We start from the raw sequence: 16370 nt of genomic DNA, 5'->3' as shown, positions 1-16370 counted from the left end.
TGATGCAAAGGCGGAATGCCCTGTGAAAAAGTGACGGCCGACATAGAACTTGGAGAAGTTTTCCCTGAGAAGCCATCTGGTTGAAGGTAATGAACCGAAATGAATGAAATGAACAAAATTTCTCAGAATTGAAGCACCAATTGCCCCACGGTGGGCGCCAAACTGTTTTGGTCAAAAATCACACAAGGATAATGCAACCAAACTTTATGTAAATGGGGTATGATGCTTGGTTTATAGAAAAAGTAAAGGATCACTTCAGTGTGAAATATGCAAAGACACAATGATTTATACGAGGAAAAAGCCCTTGATCAATGTATGATCTCCGGCATAAAAAACCTCGGGTGATGGCAACTACCGATCACCAAACTTCAATATATCAAAATATGGTTACAACTTCGGATGATAATGAGCTGAGTACAAGGATCACTATCGTAATGTGTGTCTAAGCGTGTGAGAATTGTGTTGTGTTATGTCGTGTGTTCTTCCGAATGAGGAAGAGTGGTATATATACAAGTGTAGGTGACCTATTTTAGGTAAAAAGACTAATAATCAGCTCATTACCCCTTTAGAAATAAAAGTAAATCTAGCCTAAATTATCGCCCTTAAATCATGCCGAGTTTCCATATCCTCTACAACGTCTATTTCTGGTAATACGTGTGCGAGATTAGCGTGACAGGTTCCTTGTTTACGTTGCAAAGACCAGATCCCACTTGTAATTCCTGCAAGATAACATTAAATCCAAAGAGAACAATCGTTAGTATGAGGATCCTTAGGATGATCCGTGATCCTGATCCTGAAGCTCCTCTGAGGATCACTATCTGTCAAGGAAACAAGGATCACTTGTTAGGATAACATGTAAGGATCATAGGTCATAAAAATCCAGCCCTAACAGTTACCAGGACCAGGTCAAGCTTAACACTCCTGCAAAATAATACAAAATACGAAGAAACAATCGTTAGTATGAGGATCCTTTAGGTGATCCATGATCCTTAGGTGATCCATGATCTTGCTCCCTGAAGCTCCTCTAAGGATCATTGCCTGTCACAGAAATAAGGATCACTATTAGGATAACAAGTAAGGATCACTAACTGATAGAAAATACTCCCCTAACAATTGCCCCCAAAATATAAGGAGTGAAATGTAAAAGTAGCGGATTATATTTTCTCGATCTTATCTGTAACAAACTCAACGGCATTATAGCCGTTAAATGCTAACTAGCCGTTGCACTGTGACGTCACGGAAGTGACATATCTGCTGTTTTGGTCAAAAATCACACAAAGATAATGCAACCAAACTTTCTGTTATGGGGAATGATGCTTGAAATGATGAACAATGATAAAGATCGCTTAAATGTAAATTGCACAAGTGACACAAGGATTTGTACGAGGAAAAAGCCCTTGATCAATGAATGATCTCCGGCATAAAAAACCTCGGGTGATGGAAACTACCGATCACCAAGTTCAAATTAGATAATTGATGTTTACAACTTCGGATAGTAACGAGCTAGGTACAAGGATCACTAGGGTGTAATATGCTAGAGTGTGTAAGAAATGTGTCGTCCTTTGTCAAATGCTCGAGAGTGCAGTTATATAAGCGTGTGTAGTCCAAATTAGGCAAGTCTCCTAACTACTAGCTCGTTACCCCTTTTAAAAATAGAAGTAAATTTAGCCTAACAAACTGTCCGTAATTTGTGCCAAGCTTCCATATTTTCTACAACGTCCATTTCCGGTTATGCATGTGCGAAATTAGCGTCAAAGATTCCTTAATAACGTTGCCAAGACCAGGTCCAACTTGTAGCTCCTGTCAAACAACATGAAATTAAAGAGAACGGTCGTTAGTATGAGGATCCTTAGGATGATCCATGATCCTGATCCTGAAGCTCTTCTGAGGATCACTATCTGCCGCAGAAGTAAGGATCACTGTTAGGATATCATGTAAGGATCACAGGTCATTAAAAATCCAGCCCTAACAATTGCCCCCAAAATATAAGGAGTAATTGTGTAACGTTGACGAGTTATATTTTGCTGATCTTATCCGTAACTAACTTAACGGATATATAGCCGTTGTAAACGAACTATCCGTTGCAATCCTGACGTCATGGAGGTGACAGCCCTGCACAAATCATGATTATAAATAGAGATAGGGATAGGATTGTTTGTATTTAAAATCAAGAACTTCTCCCTTTATAACCGCGTTCGGAAGATCAAACAGGTACTCTCCCCTTCATCTTTTTGCTTGCTCTGTTTTTCTTCTCTTATCTATTCCTTTCAAAAATGTTGCTCCGAAATTCCCCTGCCAAGGATCTTCAGAAGGAAAGCCCCTTCAAGAGTCAAGGGATCATCATAGACTCTGCTAAAGAACGCTGTATTTTCACTGATCCTCAAATTGACAGGATTCGGTGTTGTTTTCCTGCAAACACTGTGTTCAAACCCTATGACCCTTCTGCCCTGAGCGATTACACCTCCGATTCATGGGTTGCCTTCCCTGTGACCCCGTTTGCCATAGGTTACACGTATCCCTTTCCAGCTTTTACCCAATCCTTTTTTTCCCTAACCGGTATACCTTACATCCAGGCCATGCCGATGATCTGGAGGGTTTTATACACCCTTGAGAGGATCATCGAGCAAGAGGGGATAGATTTAGGCATGGCTGAGTTGGGAGATTTGTATGAGCTCACCACCTTTGGTTCCCATCGCTATTTGTTCAAACGTAGACCTGGGGAGGAACATCCAATCTTCAAGGCTACCAAGAATGATACTAACTGGAAGCGGAGGTTCTTTTTTGTGAGAAGGGATACCATCCCTGATGGGAAGGATTTACCAAAGAAGTGGACTACCCATGGTAGGATAGAGGATCCTGGGAAGGATCACCGTAGATCTTATCCTTTAGCATAAGGATCACTGACATTATTTTGTTTTCTTGTTGTGCAGCTATCTCCGTTTCACACCTTAGGTTGACTCTTCCCCTAATTTTACCAAAATCATATCCTCAGAAGACGAATTGGAAGATCTATAACAACCTCCAGCGATGAAGCTTAAAAACATCTCATCAATTACACCACAAGCTGATGAAAGGGCGTCTGGAAAGGGCAAAAGGAGGACCAACAGTACCACAACCACCACTGCTCAAACAGAGGACTCTGTTTTAATCACGCCGATTCATCGGTATCCGGATAAGAACGACGATGTTGCGGATGATATGTCTATCGAAGGTGTATAAGGCGGAGAAGGTGGAGTTGAGTGAGGATAGGATGAGTGCTGGGAGTTGTAATAGCTCCGGCGACCCAACCTAGGGTTCCGATGGTGTTCACCATCCCACCACCAACCAGACTAATCGCTATTCTCCCCTTTCTTGATTCAACCAAAATTCGGTAACTACCGTTCTTCACCATCTCCGGCAACCGCATCCGGCTTTCTTCCATAATTTATTCAATAATTATCTTCTCCATCCTCTCAATCTATCCGATCAAAACTCTCACTTCATTCATACTCATCGATCGACCGAACTCATACTGTACTCGTTCATCACAAAAACCTCACTCTTTCTGGATCCAACCCATTTTGTACTCACTCATCGATTGACATCTGAACTCATTCTTCCATTATTCTGTAAGTGTTTGCGAATCAAAGTACCTTAGTATGTTTTCATATTTTGATTTTTGTTATATTGTACAGGATCTTAATTTGTGGTGTGAGAGAGAAGAGAGAGAGAGAGAAGGGGCAAATTTTTTCTACTTATAAATCTTTTTAATTTTTTACAAACTAGTTAATAAACATAAGATGTTTTACACAATAGCCCCTAGAGAGATTAAAAGACAAGAATGCCCTCATGTGCAATGCATATGATCAGATTTAACCAAAAAATATAACTGAGTTAGGGTCAAAGGACATAACGTGCAAGATTTTGAAAACATAAAGGATACCGCCTGTCAAGTTTTGGTTTAAAGGACAGCGCCTGAAATTTGATGTAAACATAAAAGACAAAACTTGTAATTTACTCCTTTTTAAAAGATATGACCATACGACCTGAAAATAGACCATACATTTTGTGTCGAATTTTCAAGATCAAGCTTGATTCCATAACTAAGGACCTTAAATATAACAACTTACTTGGTAGAGTCAACTCTGGTACGCTTCTTTTTAATTATGAAGTATACAGCTTTTTTTTTACTTTTATTCAGTAAGTTGTGGTATTATTATTATTATTATTATTATTATTATTATTATTATTATTATTATTATTATTATTATTATTATTATTAATCTTTTATATAAGATTTACTTATGTTTATATTTATAATGTTTATCCATTATCAAATCATGTTTTGTAGTTGTCTATACCGTTGAATTTCAAAAACGTGGACTCCCACATGCGCATATTTGTGTATTCATGCATCCTGATAGTAAGGTGGTGTTTGTTTTTTGGCCAGAAGCACTTCTGGCCACTTATGTCTGCGTCGGGCAGAGGCGGGCAGACGTTTGGATGTTGCAGCTTGTTTGTTTTCTCGCAGACCTTTCATTAAAAAAGGTCTGCGAGACCTCTTCACCACGCAGACAATGAACCATATCTTCTTGGAACCTCTTCACCACGCAGACCTCTTCTTCCCTGCCACCACCTCCACCACCACATCCCTGCCACCACCTCCACCTCCGACACCCCTGCTCCGCCACCACCTCCACTCCGCCACCACCTCCACCGATGGCAAACAAAACCCCCAAATCCCCAAATCGATCTGTTATCAAAACCCCCAAATCGATCTGTTATCAAAACACCATCATCGTCATCATCTGCAGGAAAATGTTGGCCGGAGAAGGAGATGGCGGTGGTGATGACAGATTGTAGAGAGAGAGAGAAAGAGTTCAAGGCTAGGGTTTGCGGTGGTGGTGAAGACAGAGAGAGAGATCGAGGGAGGAGAGAGAGAGACGGTGAAGGGCGGTGGTGTAGTGGTGACGACGGTGGTTGTGTAAGGCGGTGGTGCTTGGTGGTGGTGAGGAAGGCAGAGAGAGAGAGCAGATCTGTGTGTGTGTTTGTGTGTGTAGGGTGTGTGAAGATCTTTTTATATATAAAAAAACAAACCCTCTTCTCCTTGCAGACCGCAGACATTTGGTCCACCTCTTCTCCTGCAGATGCCTACAGATGTGGTCCGCAGACTGCAGACATTTTCCCGCAGAAAAAACAAACAACACCTAAGATAGCGTCCGTTGACCAACTTGATCCAATCATTTCTGTCGAGATTCCTGATAAAGATGAAGATCCTGAGTTGTATAAACCGGTGGCTGACTACATGATTCATGGACCGTGTTGTGTTCTGAACATGAATTCTCCTTATGGACCATAAATATTCAAAAAAAATTCCCAAGAAGTTCGCCGAAAACACCTGTTTGGACAAAAAAGGATTTCCAGTTTATCGTAGAAGAGATTATGGCGTATATGTTGAAAAATCGTGTGTCAAGGTTGATAACCGATTTGTTGTTCCATATAGTAAATTGCTCTTAAAACGATACCAGGCTCATATGAACGTTGAATGGTGCAACCAAATTGGTTCTATCAAGTATTTGTTCAAATACATTAATAAAGGTCCAGATAAAACTACTCTTAGAGTGGTAGAAAGTAACAATAATGATGACCAGGAACCTGTTGTGGATGAAATAGAAAAATATTATGATTGCCGATACATCTCTACATGCGAATCTGCATGGAAAATTTTTTCATATGACATTCATTATCGATATCATTCAGTAATGCGTCTGCCTTTTCATCTTCATGGTCAACAAAACGTAGTTTATGGTGCAGATGATGACATTGACAATGTTCTTAGCAAACCATCTGTTGCTTCAACTATCTTCTTATCTTGGATGAAGTGTAACGAACGATTACCTCGGGCACGTCAACTTACTTATATTGAATTTCCATCAAAGTTTTTTTTAAATGAGTTCTCGAAGTTGGGAAATAAGGAAAAGATATTCTTCAATCGGTAGGATTCATTCTGTCTTCCCTTCAGCTGGTGAAGCTTATTATCTAAGAATATTGTTGAACAAAGTAAAGGGACCAAAATCATTTGAAGATATTCGGACTGTAAACGGTCGATTATATCCTACGTTTAGAGATGCATGCTATGCTTATGGGCTTTTGGATGATGACAACGAGTATGTTGAAGCGATTAAAGAAGCAAACGTTTATGGCACCGCTTCTTATCTACGAACTTTATTTGGAACAATGTTGATGTCTGGTAGTTTGTCTAAACCTGATTTTGTATGGGACCAGACATGGAAATATTTATCAGACGACATTGTATACAGACAAGAAAAAGAGTTAGACATTGAAGGTATGTTTTCTATTATACCATAAAAAAAACAATTTCTTTAAAGAAATAGTTTTTTAGATTATGTTTATTTGTTTAAATTGTTTGACACACCTGTTATTTAGCAATAAGTATATTTTTAAACAAATTTTATGTTGTTTATTTAGAAATTCTTACATCTTATGGGCCTATTTTTTATTTGGTTTTCTGACAGATTTAAATTACTCTGACGCTCAGATTAAGAATTTTGCGTTGTTAGAAATTGAGAAATTCTTACTTCGTAACAACTCTTCGCTGAGAAACTTTGCAACAATGCCGTATCCAGATGGCGAATCTATTTCTTCAGCTAATAATCGTTTGATTCATGAAGAGCTATCTTACGACAATGTTACTCTGGAAGATGAGTTACGTTGTATGTTGGCAGCTTTAACTGACGAACAACGACATGTTTTTGATGTAATTACGGATGTTGTTAGAATAAATAAAGGGGGGTGTTTTTCCTTTATGGATATGGTGGGACTGGTAAGACTTATCTATGGAAGACATTATCATCGTCCATCCGAAGTAAAGGTGAAATTGTATTAAATGTTGCGTCAAGTGGTATTGCGTCTTTGCTACTATCAGGAGGTAGAATAGCACATTCTAGATTTGCCATTCCTTTGAATTTAAATGAGGATTCTGTTTGCCGCATGAAACCTGGTACCGAAATTTCTCATCTTTTAAAAAAAACTCAGCTTATTATTTGGGATGAAGCTCCAATGATTCACAAACATGCATTTGAAGCTTTGGATAGAACCTTAAAAGACATACTCATGCCTGCTTCTTCAGAGAACGTATCTTTGCCATTCGGAGGAAAGGTAATTGTTTTTGGCGGTGACTTTAGGCAGATTCTTCCAGTTGTTCCTAATGGTTCTAGACAAGACATTGTTAACGCTTCTTTGAGTTCATCATATATTTGGAGCAATTGCAAATTACTAAAGCTAACAAAGAATATGAGATTAACTGTTGGTATGGATAATGCTGATATTGAAAAAAAAAAGAATTTGCAAATTGGCTTTTGGATATTGGTGAGGGCAAAGTTGGTGGTCGAAATGATGGTGAGGTTGTTATTGACATTCCTGAAGAACTCTTGATTACTGGTTCCATTGATCCAGTTGGTAGTTTAATCAAATTTGTGTATCCTTCGATACTTGAACATTTCAAAGATCCTAACTACTTTCTAGAAAGAGCTATACTCGCGCCGAAGAACGAGATTGTTCACGAAATAAATGATCTTTTATTGGCACAGTTTCCTGGTGAACAAAAGGAGTATCTAAGCTCTGATTCGATTTGCCAATCCGAGGATGTAAATGACCATATGTGACACAATGTTTACCCCCTGACATTCTAAATGGTCTAAAATTTTCAGGTATGCCGAATCACAGATTAGTTTTAAAAGTTGGTATTCCAATAATGCTTTTACGACACCTAGATCAGAAAAAATGGTCTATGCAATGGTACAAGATTACAAGTCGTTACACTTGGTGATCGGGTTATTGAAGCAAAGGTCATTTCTAGAAGTAATGTTGGAACTAGAACTTTTATTCCACGCATTAATTTGTCACCATCAGACAAACGAATACCATTTAAGCTACAAAGAAGACAGTTTCCAGTTTCAGTTTGTTTTGCCATGACAATAAACAAAAGCCAGGGGCAGTCGCTATCGAAAGTTGGTTTGTTTCTAAGGCAGCCTGTTTTTACTCATGGACAACTCTACGTGGCACTGTCTAGAGTCAAAAGCATGGACGGCTTAAAACTTTTAGTTTTAGATGTTGACGGGAAGATTACGAATAAAACTACTAATGTTGTATACAAAGAGATATTTACAAATTTATATGCTACTTATTTTACTTTTAGTTTCCGAACATTGAGTGTTTTATTTTTTGTCTTATGATATTCATTTGTATTGTTTATTTGTTAGTTTCAAGATGCATTAAAAGTTTAACTAATGTCACTTCAAACTTATACAATAATATAAATAACATACAAACAACTAAATCTTAAGTTAAAACTATCTATGAACATCAATAATCACTTATCAAAACATACCACTAAAACTTATATCCAAAATAATGGTATCCATCACTATCATATAGTGATAATTGTCTTTAACAATAAACTACTAACCAACAAACCAAAACATCACAAGCAGTAATAACATTTCCACCAAAATCCATCATACCACTATGGATTTTGGTTTAAATCATGGTGATATAGAAGATCTTCGGTTAAATCATGGTGATATCTATCTTTTGAATTAAAGGATTCGACACATTTTAATATCATTATATTCAATAAACATGGTCGGAAACTTTTGTTAAACAACGCTCGTTTGATTCAACAAGAATACGAACATATTAGCAATGTCGAAGGTTATCTACAACTAAGTGACGATCCTAACTATCATTTTTTTTTTGCAATGACAGTAACACCTGAATTGGTATTATACTATCCATCTATATCTTTAATTTATTATCTTCAATTATTGTTTCTATTTCATAAACTTTACAAATTTTATTGTTGTTATCAAATGTAGATCCTTCCGGAATTAATTACTGACTTAGGTGGTATAGATGAGTTTTCTGAAATAAAGATTAAAGTTGTTGAAGGAAATACTTGGGTTAAGAGTCTTTGTACGCGGAATATTGATGGTCAAACAAGGCTTGTGAATGCATTACTCATGTTATTTATTAATTTATTTTTCCTTATTTTTAAACATATTTCCATATATTACTAACAAAAGTTTCTTCATATATTTTTCTTACAATAGGTATGCTGTTGTTGGATGGCATGATATCATTGAAGCCGAACGTATTTCATTAGGTGATGATTGTTTTTTCAATTGGTCAAGAACGACATCGAAGTTATTGGTTACGAAGCTCCAGCAAGCAGAAATGTTAGAGTAATAGGCTTTTTAATTTATATGTCACTCCAAAAAAACATATTTTCTTTGTTTACTTATCGTTTTGTTAATTTTGATCTATCGTACGATGCTTTCATTGTTTTTTAAAGTTCAATTCAGATTTGTATAATATGTCTATGCATACAGTTTCTTTTATGATCAGTTTAAACTAACTTTTTTTCCTAAAAAAAAGACGTATCATTTATTAACACCGCGAAATTCGCGGGTATTAGCACTAGTACTGAATATAAACATGGAAGCAAATGTAGACAAGTGTTTTCATTGATACTAGGCTAAATTACACTTTTCGTCCTTTATGTTTCAATGTTTCACCAGTGGGTGTCCTTTAACTATAAAAACTACACTCTTTGTCTTTACATTTAAGCATATCAACAAGCGGTGTCCTTTCCTCTAAACCCAGTTAACTTTTCTAGTTAAATCCCCTCACGTGATGGCAGTATTGTCTTTTAATCAAATATTTCTGCAATAAAATCTCCCCCTTTTCAATGGTTCTACACTCACCATCATACGTATTGTTTTGGTCAAAAATCACACAAGGATAATGTAACCAAACTTTATGTAAACGGGGTATGATGCTTGGTTAATTATGAAAGTAAAGGATCACTTCTGTGATAAAAGATGCAAAGACACAATGATTTATACGAGGAAAAAGCCCTTGATCAATGTATGATCTCCGGCATAAAAAACCTCGGGTGATGGCAATTACCGATCACCAACTTCAATATAATAAAAACGTAGTTACAACTTCGGATAGTAATGAGCTGAGTACAAGGATCACTGAGTGTCTAAGTGTTTGAGAGTTGTGTCGTCTGTCGTGTGTGTTCTTCCGAATGAGGAAGAGGGGTATTTATACAAGTGTAGGTGACTTATTTTAGGTAAAATGACTAATTATCAGCTCATTACCCCTTTAGAAATAAAGACAATCTAGCCTAAATTGCTGCCCATGAATCAAGCCATGTTTCCATATCCTGTGCAACGTCTTTCTTCAATTAAGCTCTTGCCATAATTGTGAAGACGCGTCCCTGGATCATGATGCCTAGAGCATATCCTGCTAGATATTCCTGCAAAAATAACATTGCATTAAGCGAAGATGATCGTTAGTATGAGGATCCTATAATGTCCCATGATCCTGATCCTGAAGTCCTCCTGAGGATCGCTGTCTGCCAAAGAAACAAGGATCACTGGTTAGGATCACGTGTAAGGATCACCTATAATAAAAATCCAGCCCTAACAATTGCCCCCAAAATATAAGGAGTTAATTGTAAATAGACGAGTTATATTTTGTTTTGTTCTTATCTCCAACGGGCGACTCCGAATAACTAGCCGTTACACATGGACTAGCCGTTGTGATCATTACGTCATAGATGTGACAATCCCTGCAAATCATGATTATAAATAGGAGATAGGGTTAGGATCACTCTGCATTTAAATTCGAGATATCTTCCCTTTATAATCGCTACCGAAGACTGATCAGGTATCCTCTTCTTCTCTCTTTCCTTTCTTCCTTCTCTTAGCTCTGTTTCTGTTCCGTCACAAACATGTTGCTCCGGAACTCTCCACACAAGGATTCCAAGAAGGATAGTCCCCTAAAAAGCCAGGGGATTATCAAGGATTCCCCTACGGAGCGATGTTGCTTTACTGACGCTCATGTAGACAGAATTCGTCACTGCTTTCCAGCGAATACTGTCTTCGAATCTTTCGTTCCTACAGCTTTGAGTGACTTTGTTTCGAATACCTGGGTGGCTTTTCCTGCTACTCCATTTACCATAGGATATTCTTATCCTTTTCCGGCCTTCACCCAATCTTTCTTTTCTCTGACCGGCATATCTTATATCCAAGCTATGCCGATGATCTGGAGGGTCTTGTATACCTTCGAGAGGATCATCGAGCAGGAAGGGATTGATCTGGGGATGGCGGAGTTAGCTGAGTTTTACGATCTCACCACCTTCGGTTCTCACCGGTATTTGTTGAAACGGAAAGCTGGGGAGGATCACCCAATCTTCAAAGTTACCAAGAATGATACAAACTGGAAACGTCGGTTTTTCTTTGTTAAGAGGGATTCCATCCCGGATGGGAAGGATCTGCCCAAGGAATGGGCCACTCATGGTAGGATAGAGGATCATCGAAGGATCACTATCAGCCCTGTCTCATATAATGAGGATCACTAATATCTCTTTTTATCTTTTGTGCAGCTATATCCATTGCTCGTCTGAAATTAAGCCCTGCTGCAAAAGAGAGAGTCCTAGCTTTTAAAAAGCTTAATCCTGAAATCAGAAGTTTCCAAGTCACCGTCCAAGATTCTCAAGAAGTATCCTCTGCATCTGCCACTATGTCAAGTAAGTATCCTTATAGAAAATAAATTAAATGTAGGATTGTTTGAGTAATAAAGCAACTTATCTTGTTTTTTTTATTGTGTAGGTGCTGGAAAGTCTGCCAGGTCTGTCAAATCTGCCTCCAAATTTGGGATAAGTGATCTTGCCAATGTCACATCTTCAAAGAAGAAGGCTCCTGCTGCCAGTCCTTCGGCTTCAGCCCCCAAGGCACCTATCCGGGGCAAGGGAAAAAAGAGGAAAACCTCTGAAGATCTCCAAGGATTTCCCCTCCTCCGTCAGCAATTCCTTGACTACGTGAATGAGGTAAGGATCACTGCCCCTGTTGGTTATCCGTTTCGAATATCCTGTTTCTTTGAGGATCATCCGGTTCTGAACTTACCTTACTTCCCTCTTTGCAGAAACTTGCCGAGATCGAGACCTATCTTGGCCATGTTGAGGATCAAGAGAGCCAGATTGCCGACCTTCAACAAATGGGCGTGCTTAAGGATCTCAAGATAGCAGATCTTGAGAAGGAACTCCGGGTCATGAAGGATGAGGCTGCTCAGAGGTTGATCGATATGGATAACGAGAAGCAGGAGATCACCCAAGACGCCAAGGTCTCCGCGGCAATTGCTATGTACAAGATACAACTTCAGATGGCTGAGGAGGCTCAGGATCCTACCTTTGACAAAAGCTCGTGGGACGTTGAAGGTTGGAAGGCAAGGCTGGCGGACCTGGAAGACGAGGATGAGGCTGAGGAGATCCCCATGCTGGAAGGCGGTGATGCTGAGAAGGATCAAGGTGGCAATGCTGGTGGTGACGAAGCAGCGAAGGTGTAGGCTGCATGATTGGGCGATGATGGATATTTCGAGACTAGGCCGGAGCCCAATTTTTTAGGATTGGTAGTGGTTTTTTGTGGTAGTGGTGTTTGTGAACAATTATGGTCTGTAATCTTCGAACAATAGTTTTTAGGGTAAAGGATCCTGGATCCTTTGAACAATAGGTAGGATTACAAAAAGGTGGAGGGATCCTCTGTTTGGGGGATGAAGCCTTTGTGATCCTGCCGCTCTTACTTTCCTGCACAATGCTAAGACCACATAGACAATGGACACCCTTTGCCAACCCATGTGGACGGGCCACGTTTTGCTGGTAGAAATGTGGGTTGGCAATTTTGACAACTTTTTGCAAGGGTTAAAGATCCTTTTGCTAATAATATAACCTTAATCTTTCTGGCTTATCCTGTGTTGTTATCCTTTATTTATCTTTTTAGTTTCCAATTGTTTTAGAAATACATTTGTAACAATAGTTAAGCAAACCATGTTCAAGAAATATAGGATATGATCCTGGATCAAATATCCTATAATCGAAAATTTTCAAGGTAGTTTATTTTAAGGATCATAGGTTTGGTTGTCAAAGTATAAGGGTCGGTTAGGATAATGAGTATAATCAAAATAGTCAAGGATCATACCTGAGGATCCAAGTTAGGATCCTAACCTTCAATCGGGATAACCACAAGTAAAACTTTAATGGATGATAAGGATTAAGGATCCTTATTTGTTTAACTTCGAGAACCTGAAAGATGGAACATATCTTGGGACTAAGCCAATGTAAGAGATAAATTAGCAACTGGGGACATGCCCAAAGGATAACCGAGAATGATCCCGGAGGATCACTGGGGACAAGCCCAAAGGATAACTGGGGATGATCCCGGAGGATCACTGGGGACAAGCCCAAAGGATCGTATGTAAACTGGAGTATGGCCCTTACTGGCGACTATCCAAACTTAGTGACATGAAAATGTCAAAACCTTGGCTAACGTGAAAACGTTAGAAACCTTAGGAACGGATGTATGGTACGTCTACCATTATACGGAGGATCCTAAATATAGCCAGTACGATGAGGTTGTCAGCCCCGAAAGTGGGTACTGGTCCCAAAGACGTGAACTATACCAGGATCATCGTGCGCTGCTGGCGGAAACTGGGGATAATCCCAAGGATAACTGGGGTTGGACCCAAGGATCTGTGGTGCTTTTGGAGATCTTTGACGATTTGCTGAAGATACCTGAACTATCATAACTCAAATGGTTTGTGAGTAGAGGATGAAGGATACATGATCCTTATCCTTAGGTAAAAAGTAAGAAGATGCAATAGTTTTAGGATAAGCATATTACCAGAGTAAGGATCACTGATATCTCCGGGATCCTTCAAGGATACTTCAATGTAAGGATCACATGCATGAAGGATCATGTTCACATGAAATATTTCTTTAAGTGAACAGCATTCCAGGCTCTTGGTAACAAGTTTCCTTCCATGGTTAGCAACCTGTATGCCCCCTTTCCTGCTTCAGCTTCAATCAAGTAGGGACCTTCCCATTTTGGTGCTAGCTTCCCGTCAGCAGGATTGATAGTATTTTGAAATGCTTTTCTCAACACCATATCCCCGACTTGGAACTTCCTTATCCTGACATTTTTGTTGTAGGTACCAGCCATTCTTTGTTGGTAGCTTGCCATCCTTATTCTAGCTAGATCCCTGATTTCCTCAATAGTATCCAAATCCTGAGCTAGGATTGCAGCATTTTCTTCAGGATCACGAGCAATTGTTCTAGCAGTTGGGATCACCATCTCTGTTGGGATCACTGCTTCTGCCCCAAATACTAAAGAGAAAGGTGTTTGACCAGTGGCACTCTTGGGAGTTGTTCTATCAGCCCATAGCACATAAGGTAACTCCTCTGCCCATTTCCCCTTCTTGGATCCTAGCTTCTTCTTCAGATTGTTGATGATGATCTTGTTGGATGATTCTGCTTGACCATTGGCTTGTGGATGAACTGGTGTTGATGTTATCATCTTGATTCCCCAACTGTCACAAAAGTTAGTGGTTCTGCTTCCAATGAATTGGGAGCCATTATCACATACAATTTCAGAGGGAATGCCAAATCTAGTTATAATGTTTCTTTTAATGAAGGATATGACTTCCTTTTCTCTGACTTGAGCGAAGGCTTCAGCTTCTATCCACTTGGAAAAATCGTCAGTCATGGCAAGCATAAATACTTTTCCACCAGGTGCTTTAGGGAGCTTGCCAACTATATCCATTCCCCATCTCATGAATGGCCAAGAGGATGGTATTGGGTGTAAAAGTTCAGCTGGCTGATGGAGGATATTGCTATGCCTTTGGCAAGGATCACATTTCTTAGCATACTCTACAGCATCCCTTTTCATGGTTGGCCAGTAGTATCCTGTTCTAAGGATCCTTGAGAATAATGCCCTGCCCCCAGTGTGGTTTCCGCAATCTCCTTCATGGAAATCTTTCAACACTTCCTCGATTTCAGGATCCTCGATACATCTCAAATATGGTCCTGCAAGAGATCGCTTATATAATACATTATTCAAAGTTGTAAATTGAGATACCTTAATCCTGAAAGCTCTAGGATTTTCTCCCGTCGGAATCTCCCCATGTTGCAAGTATCTCATGATTGGTGAGATCCATGATCCTGAATAAGATTGGGCTTCTTCACTAGGGATCATTGCAGTATCCTCTTCTATTTCCATGGCCACCTGATTTTCAATAGCAGGAGCCAGGATATGGATGATAGGGATACTTATATCTTCTGGAATCTTCAAGGATGATCCTAGGTTGGCCAATGCATCAGCCCCTGTGTTCTCCTCCCTTGGTACCTGTGTCAAGCTGAAAGAAACAAAAGAGAGTGCCAATTCTTTGACTATCTCTAAATATTTGGTTAGTTTTTCACCTTTAACAGCATAGGATCCGTTAAAGTGATTAGTGATCAATAATGAGTCTACATATACTTTAAGATACTTTACCCCCATATCCTTAGCAATTTGTAAGCCAGCAATTAAGGCTTCATATTCAGCCTCATTGTTAGTTGCTTGGAACTCACAGGCTATGGAGTGGGGTAGTATGTCCCCCTGTGGCGATTTTAGTAGGATCCCTAGCCCTGTGCCTTTGATATTTGAGGATCCGTCAGTGTGTAGTATCCAAGGATCCTTGGTCTCATCCAGCTGCTGGACCTCCAATTCTGCTTCTTTTTGTAGATCACTACTGAAATCAGCCACAAAGTCAGCTAGTGCTTGAGATTTAATAGCTGTTCTTGGTTCGTATCTTATATCATGGGCACTAAGCTTTACTGCCCACTTAGCCATTCTCCCTGACATATCTGGTTTCCTGAGGACATTCTTAATTGGAAAATTAGTTCTAACAACAATAGTATGGGTTTCAAAATAATGTCTTAACTTAGTCGATGCCATGATTAATGCAAGGATAAGTTTTTCGAGGTGTGAGTACCTGGATTCGGCATCAAGTAGACTTTTACTTACATAGTAGATAGGATATTGTGTACCTTCGTGATCCTTAACAAGGACAGCACTTACAGCGGTTGAGGATACCGCCAGATATAAGGATAACACATCTCCTTTTTCCGGTTTTGCTAATGCTGGTGCTGAGGACATATACTCTTTTAGGGCTTGTAAAGCATTCTCATGCTTCTCAGTCCATTCGAACTTCTTATTCTTCCTTAGGATATCGTAAAATTCTTTGCATTTCTCTGAGGATTTCGATATGAACCTGTTCAAAGCTGCTATCCTGCCTGTCAGTCTTTGAACATCCTTGGCATTGGCAGGAGATTTGATATTTATTAATGCTTTGATTTGTTCCGGGCTTGCTTCAATGCCCCTCTGGGTTACCATGTATCCTAAGAACTTTCCTGCCTTAACACCAAAATGGCATTTTGAAGGATTAAGTTTCATGTTGTAATTATCAAGGATATCGAATGCTTCTTCTAA

General features: G+C 39.2%; 1 protein-coding gene across 1 annotated transcript; it reads left to right on the top strand.

The window, feature by feature from the left end:
- Window positions 1-3027: 3027 nt before the first annotated feature.
- LOC110944524 lies at window positions 3028-9246 on the top strand. The gene is made up of 10 exons (XM_022186183.2): window positions 3028-3211; window positions 4794-4963; window positions 5508-5862; window positions 6002-6325; window positions 6516-6757; window positions 6844-7243; window positions 7342-7609; window positions 7710-7797; window positions 8877-9022; window positions 9111-9246. The coding sequence occupies exons 1-10, from the start codon at window positions 3028-3030 to the stop codon at window positions 9244-9246; spliced, it is 2313 nt and encodes a 770-aa protein (XP_022041875.2).
- The last annotated feature ends 7124 nt before the right edge of the window (window positions 9247-16370 follow it).

This window comes from Helianthus annuus, chromosome 6 (genome assembly GCF_002127325.2).
Source record: "Helianthus annuus cultivar XRQ/B chromosome 6, HanXRQr2.0-SUNRISE, whole genome shotgun sequence".
Lineage (NCBI taxonomy): Eukaryota > Viridiplantae > Streptophyta > Magnoliopsida > Asterales > Asteraceae > Helianthus > Helianthus annuus.
The sequence above is the reverse complement of the archived record's forward strand: the minus strand, read 5'-3'. Positions and strand labels throughout refer to the sequence as shown.

Coding starts and splice junctions, on each gene's coding strand:
- LOC110944524 (XM_022186183.2), top strand. CDS start 3,028: ATGAAGCTTAAAAACATCTCATCAATTACACCACAAGCTGATGAAAGG. Junction 6,326..6,515: donor AAAAGAGTTAGACATTGAAG/GTATGTTTTCTA, acceptor GTTTTCTGACAG/ATTTAAATTACTCTGACGCT. Junction 9,023..9,110: donor CTTGTGAATGCATTACTCAT/GTTATTTATTAA, acceptor TTCTTACAATAG/GTATGCTGTTGTTGGATGGC.